General features: G+C 41.7%; 1 protein-coding gene across 1 annotated transcript in view; it reads right to left on the bottom strand.

Moving 5' to 3' along the window:
• Positions 1 to 16,455, bottom strand: part of LOC109415442 (protein dachsous) — a 376,681-nt gene that overhangs the window by 230,804 nt on the left and 129,422 nt on the right. Inside the window, exon 2 of the mRNA XM_062849191.1 lies at positions 7,688 to 9,736. Coding sequence (XP_062705175.1) covers positions 7,688 to 9,496 — 1,809 coding nt within the window. The 5' untranslated portion in view covers positions 9,497 to 9,736. The remainder of the gene's footprint in view (positions 1 to 7,687; positions 9,737 to 16,455) is intronic.

Below are 16,455 nucleotides of genomic sequence, written 5' to 3'. Positions count from 1 at the left end.
CAACTTCGGTTGTTGTGGCAGCAAAACAGCGAACAATGGCGGCTCATGTGATAGTTGAGCAGCTCGCACAAAGTTATAAAATTGATCACTACGGCTTTATCTGGCTGCAACAGTGCGAACTAACACCGGATTATTAAGTACAAAGCGACGAAAAAGTTATTCGCGATACTGGTGCGAATTAAACGATTAGATTCACTTGGTAAAACTCTTAAAGAACGGCGACTGAGTCGAACGTGATTTTGCTAGTTTTGTGTGTTACTGTAAAATAATCATTAGGGGTACTCACTAAACTGTTTAAATTGCTGCGTAAGCCATGATTTTCTGCTTATTTGAAATGTTTCATGATTTTGCGAATGAAATAATCGAAGATTGCCTTGGTGATCGCGACGTTGAATCAGTTTAATCAGTTTACGCTGTTAAGTGAATCCCCCTATTGTGAATATTCTAACTATTTGTCTCATCCTAAATATATTGCCTATATGCTTATATTGATTTCCATGTTTATGCTTCCTCATATGTGTATACAATACTGTGTTTAAAAAGACACGGACACCGTCTTCAGCCAGAGGCTGTACAGACTGAACGAAACTAAACACTAGACAATGGACACACGGAGCATGTACCAGTGGATACGGAGAAGAAACTATTCTCACGAAAAGTTTCATCACCCGGAGCGAGAATCGAACCCTCACCCCACAGCATGATCCGATTAGAAGCTTGGTGACCCTGACCGCACGGCTACGAGGCTCCACGTTGTGTTGTGTTACAGAAATTTCTTCAAATGAAAGCAATATTTTATGAATTCTTTCAGAAATTTATTTGAAAATTCCCGGGATTCCTTTCAAAATTCGAGGATTGCTATACAAATTCCCCCTGAATGTCCTTCCTTTATTTGAAGGATTTATTTAGAAAACCATCCATGGAAATCTCAAAAAAAAAATAACCGGTAGCGACTCTTCCAGAGAACTTTAAAAAATTTTTGCCAGAAAAGCCTTTGCAGATTCCTCTGCTGATTCTTTCAGAAACTCTTCCAGGGATTCTTTAAAAATTGATAGAAAGATTTTTTTCCAAAGTGATCTAGAGAATATTTCTTAAATTATTCTAAGAACTCCACTGTTAGGCCGGATTCTTTTTCAAAGATTATTTTAAAACATTTTCCATGGATTGCTTGAGAAATTACTTTCGAATGTCTTTCAGAATTTCCTGTAGAGGATCATCTTGAAATTTTTCCAAAAATACCTCTGAAATATCGTTTATGAGTTTCCTCGGAAGAACATCCGTAGATTTGTTCTTGTATCCGTGCGAGAATTCGCTCATAAAACCATTCACGGTTTCTTCAGATCTAAAGTTCAGAATTTCTCAAAAATTGCTCCAAGGGTTTTTTTTATTTTTTTTTATCTGTATTAACGAGATTTTTAGCCCTAGACTACACTAAGGGTATTCAGGTGGCCAAAAATCGAAAATTGACTTTATTCAATTTGAGATTAAGGTTCGGTAGTTGGAAGTAGACCACTTGGACCAGTAAACCCTAGAATATTAGTTTGCTAATCCCTATACTTATCGAGATATTGGCAGCAGAATGAGACCATTGCCAATTTTTGGTAAAATTAATTAAATGTTCAACTTTGCATATCTTCGGCTTTAATGAAAAATGCCAAACTTTTAAAGTAGTTTCTAAAAGCTTGCTTACAAACCTTTCGAATGACGTATCAGACGTAGAAATGTTGATTATAAAACTATTAAATGATGCCACATCGAATAATTAAAAATTTTCCCATACAAACAGTTCCATACAAAAAAAAGTTTAGCTGAGTTTCGCTTCGGGACTATTTCTGTGTCTTTGTTTAGGATCCCTGGGAGGCATTGAAATCAAATTTGTCTGCTACTAGCTGCTATTCTGTAATTCCAATCATGTGATTGGCGATGATTGAGATATTGCTTTAAACAATTTTGGCCATTAAATACCTCTGAGGAAACATTTGGTCGTCATGGCCACTTTTATCGTTAGATCAATCATAGTGCAGTCTAATCTGGTCTTGGATCTCTTAGCAAAGCGTGTTTTTACGAATTGAAATCCATTTTGTAAATGGGAACAGAAATCCTTAAACGCCTAAAAGTATGCAATGCCCTTGTTATTTCATGCTATTTGAAACTGTCGTGTTGAAACAACCTGTTCAACATGTTTTTCATATTATTCAGGCATAAACCCTACGAATAGGAGCAAGACATTATAAAAATGACGCGAAAATATTTTTGGCCACCTGTTTGTATGGAGCCGCCCCATTGTGGGCTAGTTCATCTCGGGACCCGCGCTTTACTTCCCTTCCGAAGGAAGAACACACATTTCGTGAGTTTGTCGGGAGTGGGATTCGATCCCTGGTCCTCGGCGTGACAGTCACGTACTTTAACCATCACATCAGGTCCGCTCCACTCCCAGGGTTCCTTCAGAGAATAGTGTACAGCCTCCTTCGGAAATTGTTCGATGTTTCCTGGAGATTCCTTCGGAAATTCTTTATGAGATTCCTCAAATAATTTGTGAAAAGATTTCTTTAAGACATCTTCTATGGATTTTGTCCAATATTGCTCCATGGTTTTTGTTAGAAATCATTCCAAGAATTCGGCCTTAAAATTCACTATTTTTTTCAGGAACTCGTCCAGCGGTCTCTTCAGAAATACTTCCGAGGATTTTTTTAAATAAATTTCTTCAGCACTTTCTTCAGATCTTCCTAAACAAATTTCCTTTAAGAACTCTTTGAGGAAGCTTTCCATGGACTCCTTCCTAAACTCCGCCAAGGATTATATAAGGAATTATTCTAGGGATTCGTTTAAAAAAATCTTCAGAAATTTCTCCAGGGATGTCTTAATTAATTCTTTGATAAAATCTTCTAGAAACTCATTCAAATATTCGTGCAGAAAATAATTTAAAGATTCTAATAAAAATTGCCGCAGGAATGTGCCCAGAAATTTCTTCAGAGAATTATCTAGAAAATACTGCAGGAATACCCCCACTGATTCTATTACTTTCAGTGATGTTCCAGAAATTCCTCTAAGGATAACTCCTTGAGTTTCTCCACGAAATGTTCAAGGAATTTATTCAGAACTATTTCCTACGCATTTCGTGAAGAATTCTTCAAGAAACATCTCATAAGTGTTTTTGAGAGATCTTAACAGAAGCTTATCTAGGCGTTTCTCCGGCAATTTCGGCAGAGACTTCTTCAGAAGTACGTACACAGATTGCTCCAGAAATTCTTTAAGGAAATCCTCCAAGAATTTAAATGAAACAATTCTTCAGACGTTTTTCCGAAAGTTCATCAATAAACTTTTCTTAGAATTCCACCAACGGTTTCTTCTGAAGTTTCACCAGGAAGCTCTTTAGAAATTGTTCCTGAGATTCTTTAAAGAATTTCCCTGGAATATCTGAAGATATTTCTCTAGAAATTTATTCAAGTAAAATACCTAAAATACTGGATTTCTACTGGAATTTGTTTCCACAAATTTGGGCTCGGATTCATTTAAAAATATGTACAGCGACTTTTTCAGAATTTTATTGATTTCTCCAGATTTCTTCTAAAGTTTTTAACGGAGTTTTTTTTTTCAAAAATAACTCCAAACTTTTTTTGCTCCTGTGGTTCCATCAGAATTACAGATATGCCTCCAGGTTTTTTTTATTTTTTTTTTTCCAAAAACTGCACAAAAAATGCTGGAACAATAATGGAAAGAATCCCTTTGAAAAATCTTGGTGATACCTTTGGAGATTCTCAGAAGCAATTCTGGAAAATATTCTGGAAAGATCCCAGCACAAAACATTCTTAAACTATTGCTGCAGTTATCTATGGAGTAACTTCAGCATGAGTGCCTAAGAGAATGGCTTTAGAAACATCACAAGAAAAAAAAACACGAAAAATCTTTGCTGGAAATCTGGAAATAATACCAAAGGAAAATTGCTTTATAAGTATCTGAAAAGGTTCCCTTGGGGTTCCTAAAGATATCCAATATCCATAGATACGATTTCAAAAATGTCTTCAGAAATTGTACACAATGGTACTGGCGGAATTTCTAAACAAACTCCTCAATCAATTTCTGTTTTTTTTTTTGCTGAGATGCCTCTGGATGAATTTAATGATAATTTATAATAGAATTTCTAAAGGAATTAGTACACAAAAATGTTCAAACTAATACTTGGCAAAATTTATATAGTAAATCCTACAGTAACATAAAAGAAATCCTGGAGGAATTCTTTACACAACCACCGAAGAAGTTTTTGAAAAAAAAAAAAACTTTTGAAGAGAACCTTGAACGATTATCTGGAAGAACTGCAGAACCCTCTGCACGTATTCAAAGAAGAAATTCTAAAAAAAAAAAATCTTTGAAAATTGCCAAGAAATGCATTCTGAAAAAAAAAATCTGCAGGAAATACTGGGAGAATCTTTGGAGAAATCCCTGAAGCATCAACGGAAAATTCGGAATACCTGAAGAAAGATATGAATAAATCCTAAACGATCCCTGCCGGAGGATCTATCTGGAGGAACTTCTGCAGAATCCCTAGATGGACTTCCAGAAAAATCTTTTGAGCATATTCTTGAGGAATTGCTAAATAAATTGCTGAGGGGATCCCTGGACACCTGAAGAAACCCTGCGAAGAAATTCTAAAAAAAAATCTGAATATCCTAGAATTGCATCTTTTGAATAAAAATCTTTAGAAAAAATCTTAGAAGAATTTCTATAAGAATTTAGGAAACAGTCCCAAAAAGTAGTGGAGAAAAGTCTTATGACATTCCTGGAGGAACACCTTCAAAAATGTTTGAAGAAGTAATATGCACAAACTTTTGTGGCAATCCTTCAAGTAATTTCCCAAGGAATCACTGAAGGAGCCCCAGATATATGTTTTTAGGAAACCCGTGGACTAGTTTCACCATTCTCAAGATCTGGTAAAAAAATTGTTCAGAAAATCCCAAAGAATATATCAGGAGGAAATCTTTCTATCAGGAGGAAAAATTTCTGGAAAAATTTTCAAAGGAATTCATTGGTGAGAACCCAAGTAACCAAAAGTTCAGATAAAAGGTACTTTATAGGCTAAGCAACTTGTAAGAGGTTGCTCTTTAGCCTTCTAAGCTGCTTCATTTTAAAGTAATTTTTGAACTTGAAAGTTCACATAAGGAAGTCGGATAGCCTTCTAAGCAGCTTCTGACGGAACTTCCTCAAAATGAATGTGAAAACTAAAATGAACTTCTCAGATTCATCACAACTTGTTTTTGTTTGTATTGAGAAACATTCTCAAACTTACTGTACAAGTGTGCAAACCTAGATGTCGGCAGAGGATAGATTCAAGTCAGATTCCATCCGCATTGCACTTTATCGCAATTGTGGTGTCGGGGTAGAGTGTAGGGCTCTAACGCAGCGACTACCGGTTCAAATCTGGTAAGTGTTATCTTTTTTTTCGTTTGCACTAAATATTCCTTGATTTGGTGAATATAATTTAGTTGTCTATGAAAATTTGCATATAAATAGTGATTTTTTTTGCTCACATGACATAAATAAATCCTTAGAACATCAAGCTTCTGAAATGAACTTCAAGAAACTAGAAAATTTCAATAAAGTTCCGAGTAGCATCTTAAGCAGCTTTTAAGTTCCACAAAAGCTGCAAGATAAAGTTCCGAATTGAACTTTCTGGCTGCTTAAGAGGCCAACAAGGGTCATTGCTGGAACTAATGTGCGAAGTTCTAGCAAGGCTCATTGTTAGCCTCTTAAGCAGCTAGAAAGTTACGTTCGGAACTTTATCTGAGCTTTGTGGAGCTCGAAAGTGCATTTTGTCATGGGAAGCGAAACTTTTGGTTACTTGGGAATGCATTCTAAAGAGATACCAGGGGAAATTTCTGAAACATTCTAGGTAATCCTTTTTCTAGGAAAATGCTGTAAAAAATTCGATAAATCCTGAAAATATTCCTAAGGAAATCTCTTGCGGTATTCCCGAAGGGCATCGTGAAGATTTTTTTCTTAAGAATTACATGGGAAGAAGAAGTTTATTCTAAAATAATTATCGGTGGAAATTTTTTGGAAATTGTTTTTGAACTACCTGGAGTTCCTGCAAGAATGCCTTGGCCACGATAATCAGAAAAAAAGGGAAAATCATGGTTTTCATAAAGGGATATCCCAGGAACAATTCTACATTAGGCGCAATATTGAAGTAATTTCCATGGGGGTATTTCAGTATAAGAGCGCTGAAATTTGGAAACCTTGAGTAATCAGCTCTGATATTACTATGGCAGTGCTGGCCATAACTAACTTTCTCGATAGCCCATATCTGTGTGGTTTTAGACTATAACATTCCTGATCTTTATACACCCTAATGTTCTGCATGTGAAAAATGCTAGAAAATACACTTCTTAGCGACTTATTTCTTTATACTGCAGAAAGTACGACTTTGAAATTTACATGCCATCAAGATATTGAGGAGATTTCAACGATGTAAGGATGGCATCAAGCGACGAACTCAGATGATCGTCAATGCCAACAAACCACAGCAACTTCGTTAGAGAATATTAGATAAGGATAAGGCCAAGTAGTCAAATATCTGTGATTCTTGAGTAGAACAATCATTTGTCGTTTTTGTTTTTAAATCCATTGAATTGAACCCCAAAAAAACTTCAAAACGGTCAACGCTCTTCCCCAGATGGTACTTTTCTCCCAAAACTCACCATTCCAGTGAGTTTAGTGAATCCACTCTCCCCGCTTTCGGTACGAACGCCATCACATCAGAACAAGCTCGCATTTTTTGCCGTAGCTACTCACCGCCGGCCGCCGTACCAACTTTTGTATACCTCTTCGCCAGCAACCAACAACGCAACGCAACGGTGGTGTTGAACCGTAAACCAAGTGTGAAGAGAATGCGGCCAAGAAGGCACACACATAATTGATGAGAAATCGCGCGACCACACTACACCACTTCAGAACTCGGACGACACGGAGTCCCCGGGTGGTGGACGAGGGGTCCCACCAGAGGGAGGGTCGGGCCCCTCTCGAGGGGCGAGTGAATGAGAGATGAAAGCCGAAGCGCAAGAATGTGTGTGCGCGGACAACGGCGGAGAAATGTTGTTGGTGGTGTGCGTAAGAGGGATGAGAGACTAATCGATCGCGACGGCGATCATGGTGAAACGGACGGAGGTTGTCAAGACCGCACGTTCTTCGCCCTTCGGGGATTTGGGCTGTGTGTGTGTATGTGATAGGTATAGTGAGAAGAACGGTGTCAGCAGATCGCCAATAGATCGGAATTCCTGGGGGCTCGTTAATAAATGCTACGCCTCAACCGGTGGTGGGAGATCAGATCAAAACGCGATCGATTTTGACCATCGCCGCCCGAAGGTTAGCCCCACTGTGTGTTCTCGCGGAGATGGTTGCAGAAAACGGAATGCACACGACAGAAGAACACGCAAAAACGGCGACCGGTTAAGACGGCAGCAGAGGAGATGAATATTAATATTTGTTGAAATTGAATATAATAAAATTCTCGAGATAAGAAAATCGCGTTATAATCGAGAACGCAGAGCCAGTGCCATGGTGCAACGGTGCACTGCAATACGGTGGGGAGGGCAATCAGTTGAGCGATCGAAGGGACTTATAATTGAAACGAGACGGTCTTCCTGGGAAATGGCGGCGAGGGACGTCAAGTAATTTAAAATTAAACACTCACCTTTAGAATGCAGCGTCCTTTGGGTTCGTTCTCGGCGACGGAGACGTTGTAGAAGCTCTGATCGAAGATCGGCTCGTTATCGTTGACGTCGTGGATGGTGACCAGAACGGTCCCGGTGGAGGACATCGGCGGGAAGCCATTATCTTTCGCCACCACGATCAGCTGCGGTACCGGGTCGGTTTCGCAGTCGATGTGCGCCCGGGTCGTTATCAGGCCGGAGTTGGAATCGATCTGGAACCACTGCGAATGGGTGTCGGGCGTGTCCAGCAGGGAGTACGCGATCGCGGAGTTGTTGCCCTCGTCTTTGTCGATCGCGGTCACCTGGATGACCGAGGTTCCCGGATCGGCCACTTCCATCACATTCGCATGGTAGATCTCCTTCTCGAACTCCGGAGCGTTGTCGTTGATGTCCGTAACGGTGAGGAAGATTGTTTTCGCTGCATGCAACGGAGGATTTCCCGTATCCGTAGCCACTACACTCAACGTATAATTCGGTTTGATCTCGCGATCCAACGGAAGCGACACGATCACCAAGTAGATTATGTTATCTCTAGTGGTCAACCCGAAATGACCTTCACCACCGGAAAGTGTTACGTTCACATTCGAGTATTCCGTCTTCGAGTCGGGATCGTTCACTGAAATCCTCGCGACAAATTCACCGGGTTGAGCCGATTCCGAAATCTTCGGAGTCGCGTCATCACTCAAAAATATCACATTTATTATCGGTTGGTTATCGTTCACGTCCGTCACTCGTATCGACACGAAAGCTGTAGTCTCCAGAGGTTGCAAGCCACGATCCTTTGCCACTACGACCAGCTCATGAAGTTCCTTCGTTTCGAAATCCAACGGTTTGTTCACCGAGATCAATCCCGTGGTGGGATCGATCCGGAACATCTGATCCTTGTCACTTTGCCTTCGGTTGATCGCGTATTCAACCATTCCGTTCTCCCCGGCGTCCTGATCCGTAGCATAGACCTGCAGAACTGTAGTTCCGATCGTGGCGTTCTCCGGGACGGTGGCAAAATACCGACTCTGGTTAAAGATCGGCTGGTTGTCGTTCACATCTTGGATCGTAATATTGACCGTCATCTGTCCCCTCAGGGGTGGGTTTCCACCGTCCAGTGCCTCTACAACGAGACTATAAGCTGGTGTGGTCTCCCGGTCCAGAAATCCGTTGATCTGCAAGTCCAGATACAAAACACCGTCCCGTTCCCGATGCGACGACAATCGAAACGCGTTGTTCACATTCCCGGACACTATATTGTACCTCTGAGTATTATACCGTCCCAAATCCAAATCCCGAGCCGGGTTCAGTGTTCGTTTCACATCCCGTGGAGTATTCTCCGGGAACTCGATGTTCATCAGTGCCGTCGGAAAGCTGGGAGCATTGTCGTTCTCATCCAGCACCCGTATCACAACTCGGACATTCTCTCCGCTCAACGGAATCGCCACCAGCGAATAGGAAGCCCGCTTCTCCCTATCCAGCAAGACCTTCGTCCGGATCTCCCCCGTCGTATGATCTATCGCCAGATCGGTATCAACGGCACTTCCCGGCACCGGCACGATCAGATACGGCGGACCACTATCCACCCCGTGCAGAAACTCCCCGATAAACCCGATCTGGTGCCCGATCGGAACCCCCTCGGAAACCTCCAGCTCCCGAACGTGTTCGGCCCTCGCTAGCCTCAAGAACCCCAACCGTCCTCCCCCTTCGCTTCCTCCGCCGCTATCGCCGGCAAAGGCGCATATCATCAGTAATAGCCACAGCAGAGACATCTTCCGGTGGCGGAATCGAAAGCACGCTGCCATCTTTTGGGCGGTGCCGGTGGTAGGTGGATGTGTTGGTGATGATGATGGTGGTTGTTGCAATGATTGACTAGTTGCAGCAGCAGCAGATTGGGCGCTGCTTCGGTGAACATCACCGGCGGGCGAAGGGGTGTGCGATTTGCGACAGCAACTGGCGCTGTGCCCTGGGGGATTCCATCTCGGGGGGCGGGCGTGGGACGTCGTTGTACTGGCTGTGGCGAAACAGTACTCGGTGGTGGGAATCTGCGGAAGGAGAAGAAGAAAACATTGGATTAGTTGGCGTTTGGTGATTTTTAGACAGAGATTTGTAAATCTCTCAAATCTATGTACATAAAAATTATAAACGTAACCGACCAACCTGAAATTTTTCTGTCTAAACTATCGAAAGATAGGGGAATATACTATTTTCGGCTGTTTTGTTCTCTTCGCCATAAGGGGTCTTCTGAAACCTGTTGTACTCAAATTTGGCATTATAACTTCACCCACTTTAGGGGTCTCCAGTTAGCCTAGTGGTTAAGGCTACGGATCGTCAATCCGGAGACGGCGGGTTCGATTCCTATTCCGGTCGGGAAAATTTTCTCGACTCCCTAGGCATAGCGTATCATTGTACTTGCCACACAATTTACAAATCCATGCAATGGCAGGCAAAGAAAGCCCTTCAATGAATAACTGTGGAAGTGCTCTAAGAACACTAAGTTGAAGAGAGGCACACCAAGTTCCAATGCGAACGTCGAGCCACACAGAAGAAGAAGAAGAACTTTCCCCACCAAACTAAACTACAGGCCTCGGTTCGCCTACAGGTGACATTAGGAAATTTGAGCGACAAAAACCCCTTATGACGAAAAAAAATTCTTGAAGGTTGATCAAAGAATTACAAAAGCTTATCAGAGCAAATTTTTAGAGAATTTGGTAACGTGCTGTTGAAAACAACTCCCTAATTCTTCCTGAACGAGCAAGTAGTTTGATCAAAACTCTACAAGAAAATAGACAACACAACGTGTTATGCACCGAAGAGGAAAAGAATAGAATGAAATAAAAACAAAAAGAGTCAAGATACGCCTCTCCAGTGCAGCTCATCAATTGCATTAGCGCCCTTCGGAATGCTTAATCACAAAATGGGAAGAAGATTTATGGGGAAAACCAATAAAAAAAAATATAATGTTTTTATAAGCATCCGGGGCCCAACGACGCTTGAGAATAAAAAATGCACCTAACTCATCGGTAATAAAACAAACAGTTGTTTAGGCTGTCGCAGCTACAAACAGTTTCCTCATCAGTACGCTGGGCATTCACCAGCCCAGCAGAGCGTTGGCGACGACTGGCTCGGTAAGAAAGGATTCCGAGAGAACATCGAACAAAAAACGAGTAGAAATAATAAAAACAGTGTTTATGTGCATGTATCGATGCTACAAAGAAAAAAAAACTATAAAAATTTGTTTCCTAGAACCTTTGCATGTTATGACCATTTGTTCATCCAAACCTTCTACCTGGTTTTGGGTGAGGTCCAAATTTAAACCGACTGGCGAAGCGTATGTGCTTGGCCCTAGCGTCGAACCTTCCTTGCAGGATACAAGCCGAATTGATAAGCATCTTGTGATCTTGAGCTAAACCGGTAGTACATCTGAGATTCCAGTATTATGATGCTATGGAAATCTGTAAATTGTGAGTAAGAACTTGTCCAAAAATACACCCAGAAGTTCATCTTGCCGCTAGGAATTTCTCTAACAACTCTACCTGAAACATTCCTCCTGATTCCCTAAATCATACATCACTTTAAGCAAGTAAGGAAAATAAATTCTCGTGTGCATCGTTTTTCACAGACAAGTATGCTTCGTACCCGACAATAGGCGACGGCAGAGGTTAATTTTCTTTCGGCTAGCGATGGAGCAATGGTTGGATGCAGACTTTTCTGCACTCAGTGCATGAAAGCTCTGCTGTTTTGATTCAAACCAAAATCATTGTATTTATGCGATCTTCCTTCTAACTGATAGACGGATGTTGAAATATCCTAAATGTCATTTCAATTTGTTGAAAACTGCACAGCAGTGCCACACTGAGTGGCGAGAGTTTCACTCAGGTGAGTTCACTCCAGTGAATTTCACTTGGAGCAAAAGCCTGTGATATCCTGTAAAACCCCTGAGAACCCCCTGAAATGTCTTCAAACTCCCCTGGAAATTATCTGCAGCCTGCGAATTAAAGATGGTCGAGTTTCATGTTTTCAGACTATTTTTTTTCTTTTTTTTACCCAAGGTTCCATTCAGAGTTTCCGGATTTGCTCCTAGTGTGCCGAGGTTTTTTTGGTGTTTTTTCCGGGATTTCTAAGTTGTACCAAAGCTTCTGCTCGGACTTCTTCCAGAGGATGTGCCAATGTGCTTCCAGAGTTTATCAATGGATTCCTTAGGAGATCCTTCCAAAACTCACCCAAAGCTTCGTCAGGATTTTTGGATAATTTCTCTCGAGATTTTTGTAGGAGTTCTTCCCAGTATTTATTTCAGAGAGTTTTTCAAAAGTTCTCTAGTGTTTTTTTTTGCTGGATTTGACCAGTAATTTATCTAAGCATTTCTCATAAAGGTTTTCGAGTTTCTTCTGGAGTTTTGCTAATATTTCCCCCACGCCAACTCACAAATTTATTTTTCTCAGGATTTCTCCCGAGGTTCTACTTGAGATTTCAATAGATTTGTATTTATGGTTTTTTAATCATTTTCAGATTCAAATGATCTTCCCGAAGTATCTCGCAAGATTTCTGGGCGATTTCTTCTGACATTTCTCTGTGTATTTCTTACTGGAATTCCATAGGTGAAGCCAACAAATATTCAAAAAAGTGTTGGAAAAAGTTCCTGCAAAAATGGAACACCTCTGAAAGAAATTCCGAAAAAAAAAACCTTGATGAATATCAGCGACAGCTCCTGTGAAATTAAAAAATCTTTCGCAGAAATTTCGGAAAAAAAATTGAGAGAAAATTCAGCATAAATTTTATAGAAATTATTACTGGAGGAGCTTCTGAAGAAATCCGAGGAATCTGAGGAATTTTGTGAGAAATACAGAATAAAGCTCTAGGAGAAATCCCAAAGAGAACTCCTGCAGAAAATTCGTAATAAACTCCTGAAGAAATCCTAGGATTAACTCTAGTAGGAATCACAGAACTAACTAATGTAGAAATCTCTGGAAGAGGTCTTACGGATATCGTGAAGGAAGGAATCGCGGAAAAAACAGTCAAGTGGATTCCCAAATAACACTCTAAGAGGAATTCCGGGAAACCCGCGAACTGCAAACATCTCACGGGTGGCTCGGCTTTCAGTCGGGTGGCTCGGCAGTCGCTGATTGGGGGACGGATATCGCCATCATAGCGGATCCATCCCGTTGTTTACATCAATTGGGTTGCGGATGGGTTCCAAAAGGCGGCAATACGGACAACGGGTAAATACCTAGTCCAGGAGTTGGTGTTTACATCTTTTAAGGGCTTCGTGATCGCCAAGGTCAACGGGATTTTCTGTAGATGTTATGTGCCTCCAATGTGGACAATCGAGAAGTTGACAGGGCAAAGGTGGATGCTAAATAGCGGGTGACTACAATACCTGGGCCGTGGAATTGGGAAACCATTTCACGAACGAGCGGGGTCATATCCAGCTAGACGCTCTGAGCATGCTCGATGTTGGCACTAAAAGTACATTGAACCGAAACTAAACGGAATCGATCATCGTTGCTACTTTTTATAATCCTGGCCTAACAAGTAGTTCGAACGCCCTCGTAGGAGAAAGATATCTAATTCAACGACGCGGTATTCACGGAGACGTTCTGTCTTGAGCAATACTTTACTCGATCATAGTGATGACCAGCTGGTAGTGGGGCACACACGTGTAAACATGCGATGCCGACATGCCAAGGCAGGTACACCCTAGGAATGGGAGACCAGCCTACCTGCCTACAAGCTTTGCGCAGGTCTTGACACAGATAAGGCCATAGGTCCGAAATCAGTTCTAAACCTCTGGTCTTGAAATTATAGAAGCTCCCGAGATGTTCAAATATGGTATGCAGAAATGTCTGGAAGAGGGAATCTTCCCAGAGGTTTCCAGATGCTGGAAAAGATCATCTCCAAGAGACTGTTAAGATTCACCAAGGGTTTGGTGTTTTAGTTTTAGATGGTCTCTCGAATAAACAGTTCCGCTTCGGAAAGGGGAAGGGGAAGGATAGAGAAGATGACATCGCTACGGTGTAGTAGTGACGTTCAATGTAAGCTATGCGTCCAATAGTGCCGGTAGGGCTGCTATTGCTAGAGCACTCCTAAGTCTGAGTATACCTCGATTTTTTTTTCAGTATCAAGTACCGGTATACGATAAGGAGATGGATGCTTTCAAGTAACATCTCAAAAGTTCCGTAAGTTCCCATCCTGGATTCGGTGTTATGGAATGTCATGTAGGACGAGGTGTTGAGGTATAAGTTCCCAGTGGCTGATGCTGCTCTCTCGATCGCGATTGTGACGAAATGGATGAGCTCTGAGAAACTGTACAGTTGGTTACAGTTACATTGGCTCGCCACAAAGCTTAGGTAGTTGTTGTGAGCTGAAACCGAAAGTCGGGCCAGTGACTAGGATGGACAATTGCAATATCCTTCGAAGCACAATAGCCACATTGATTACGTCAGCAAGAGAACCTCTACAGGTGCCACTATACCCGAATGATGTATGTCAAGAGCGCGATGTAGGCCAGTAAGTGTAAGCTTCTGGGTAGTGTCGTCTCGTCCAAACTTAGGTATGGGGACACGGCACTACTATAGAGACACGGTACCGACAGCTACTGGGGTAATCTGGCAATAGATTGATATTCCTAAGGGCAACAACATGCATAGGACTGTTCTAGGCACCAGGGGAAACTAATATTCCACCTGACTCAGGTCCCTTCGGGACATGGCTGCTTTAGATAGCCAGATCTACACCAGATGTTCAGTTTGTGCAGGTCTTAAAGAAACTGAAGTACATCTTTTGTTCGGTGGCCGCGTTTTTGCACAGTGCGCAACCATATACTTGCCATGCGTAGTGGACTCCGGACCATCTTCTAAAAAGATGTTTTTGGCTATCGTCCACATCGTCTCGAAACTACACATGTAGGAGGTGGGGCAGGTGTGGTGTCGACTCTACCCCGACTTCCGTGAGGTCGCTTAGGAAGCTGACAATACGCTAAGACCATACCATCGTGATATTCTAAGAAAGTAGTTCATACGAAATCCATAGCTGCACCACAAGGAAGCTTTTTTTTTAGACACGGAAGCGTTCAATGCTTCTTCCAGTAAGCTTTTTCGCTTCTTAAAGGAAACACGACACTAGACAACGGACTACCATTCAAAGACCAGTCAGCCGAAAACTTCATCAGCGGCGGGAATCGAACCCGCGCTCCTCAGCATTATGCGATTAACAGCTTGATGACACTTGCACGCACGACCTTGAGTGTGCGAACTGCATTATCTTCTCATCGAAGCAATAACTTTTTGGTGGGCCCGGTGAGACGAAAGGCTTGGTGGCAGCGGAAACGGTTTTGGGTTGGGTCGGGAAAGTCGTCCCTTATTTATCGTTGGCGTTGGACCTAGTCGCAGCCTCCCACTACCGTAGCTTTTTCATATTTCCCTCGGGTTGAGCAGATTCTCCCTCCATTGCTTAGAGAGAGGAAAAAACACCGTTTTCATGGACGACCAAAAGCTGTTTGCGGAGTCAGTATAGGCTTCATCAACTGTTGCAGCATGTGACGGTATTCAAATTAACATCCGGTGACAAATGTCGGTCAATATACCAGAAGGAGATCTGGAATATGATTGAAGGCGAAGCGTACAAATAACTCGGCATCCTGCAACGTAGAAGTATACGCCACATAACGATTAAGAAGGAGTTGCTGAACAAATTCTTGCATCGTGTCAGTTGTATTTTAAGGAGATGCCTATCAACACGTTTCCTGTGTTCCTGTTGACCAATACAACTTTTTGTGGTAACCCAAGTAATAAGGATAGCTGAATAACAGTTTCTTCAGCCAAAATGTATTAAATCGATCGAAAAGGCGGCGTTAAACGCGTTGCTGTGGCTTGGTGACTGTTGAAGAGTAGCTCACCACCAACTACAACCCTGGCAGTCAACTGTTTTTCCATCGACAAGTTATTAATAGACAGAAGAACACGACAGATTTGAATCGGTTCCACAAGGCTGATTCCTATTATAAAGATGAACTCATGCCTATTATCATCACTCTATTTCCTGATCGGGAAACATCGCATCGGGATGCTGCTTGGGAGATTGAGGGAACGGATTAGATTGTAAATCAAATTAGGTTTAGTTAATCATAGGCATCCAAAGAGTAGGGCACGCGTGTTCGTCTGGTGATCGCCGTTGTTAAACGAGTCACCTATTACTCAAGAGTTCACCAATAGCACCACCACTGGTGTTGGATACAGGAATCCATTGGCGTATCTAGGATTTTTTCCTAGGGGGTGCCTAGGGGGTGCCAGTTTCCAGTTTGGTTTTTGTAAAATAGATGTGCACGACTGCGTCAAATCGTGTTGGTGACATCAACGCATTATTTTTGAGCTAAATTACAATCTTTTTGCAAAAGACATCAAATTTTAATCAATCCTATCTAGTAAATGAAATGCTGTAGGAAGCTGAAATTTTCTGTAATCAGTAAGACACATGTTTTGGGAAGTTCCTAAACTCGGCTGGATAATCGAGTTTTTTTTTTGTTTTCTGCAAAACATTCTTTCGGAAATTTCTCAGGGAATATTCCCGGCAATTTATTTAGAAATGGTATTGTCATTTGTATACCAATAAAGATACATTTTGGATTTTTCTCAGTAATTTCTTTGGAGTTGGAAAATTTCTTATGTATTTTCTTTGGACTCCCTTCGACAATTTCTTTAAGATTTTTTCCGGTAATATGTATAGTTTTTTTTTTTACAAAATACCTTTCGGCACATCATTTGACAAT

This window comes from Aedes albopictus, chromosome 2 (genome assembly GCF_035046485.1).
Source record: "Aedes albopictus strain Foshan chromosome 2, AalbF5, whole genome shotgun sequence".
NCBI classification, from domain to species: domain Eukaryota; kingdom Metazoa; phylum Arthropoda; class Insecta; order Diptera; family Culicidae; genus Aedes; species Aedes albopictus.
This window is presented reverse-complemented; position numbering and strand designations above follow the sequence as displayed.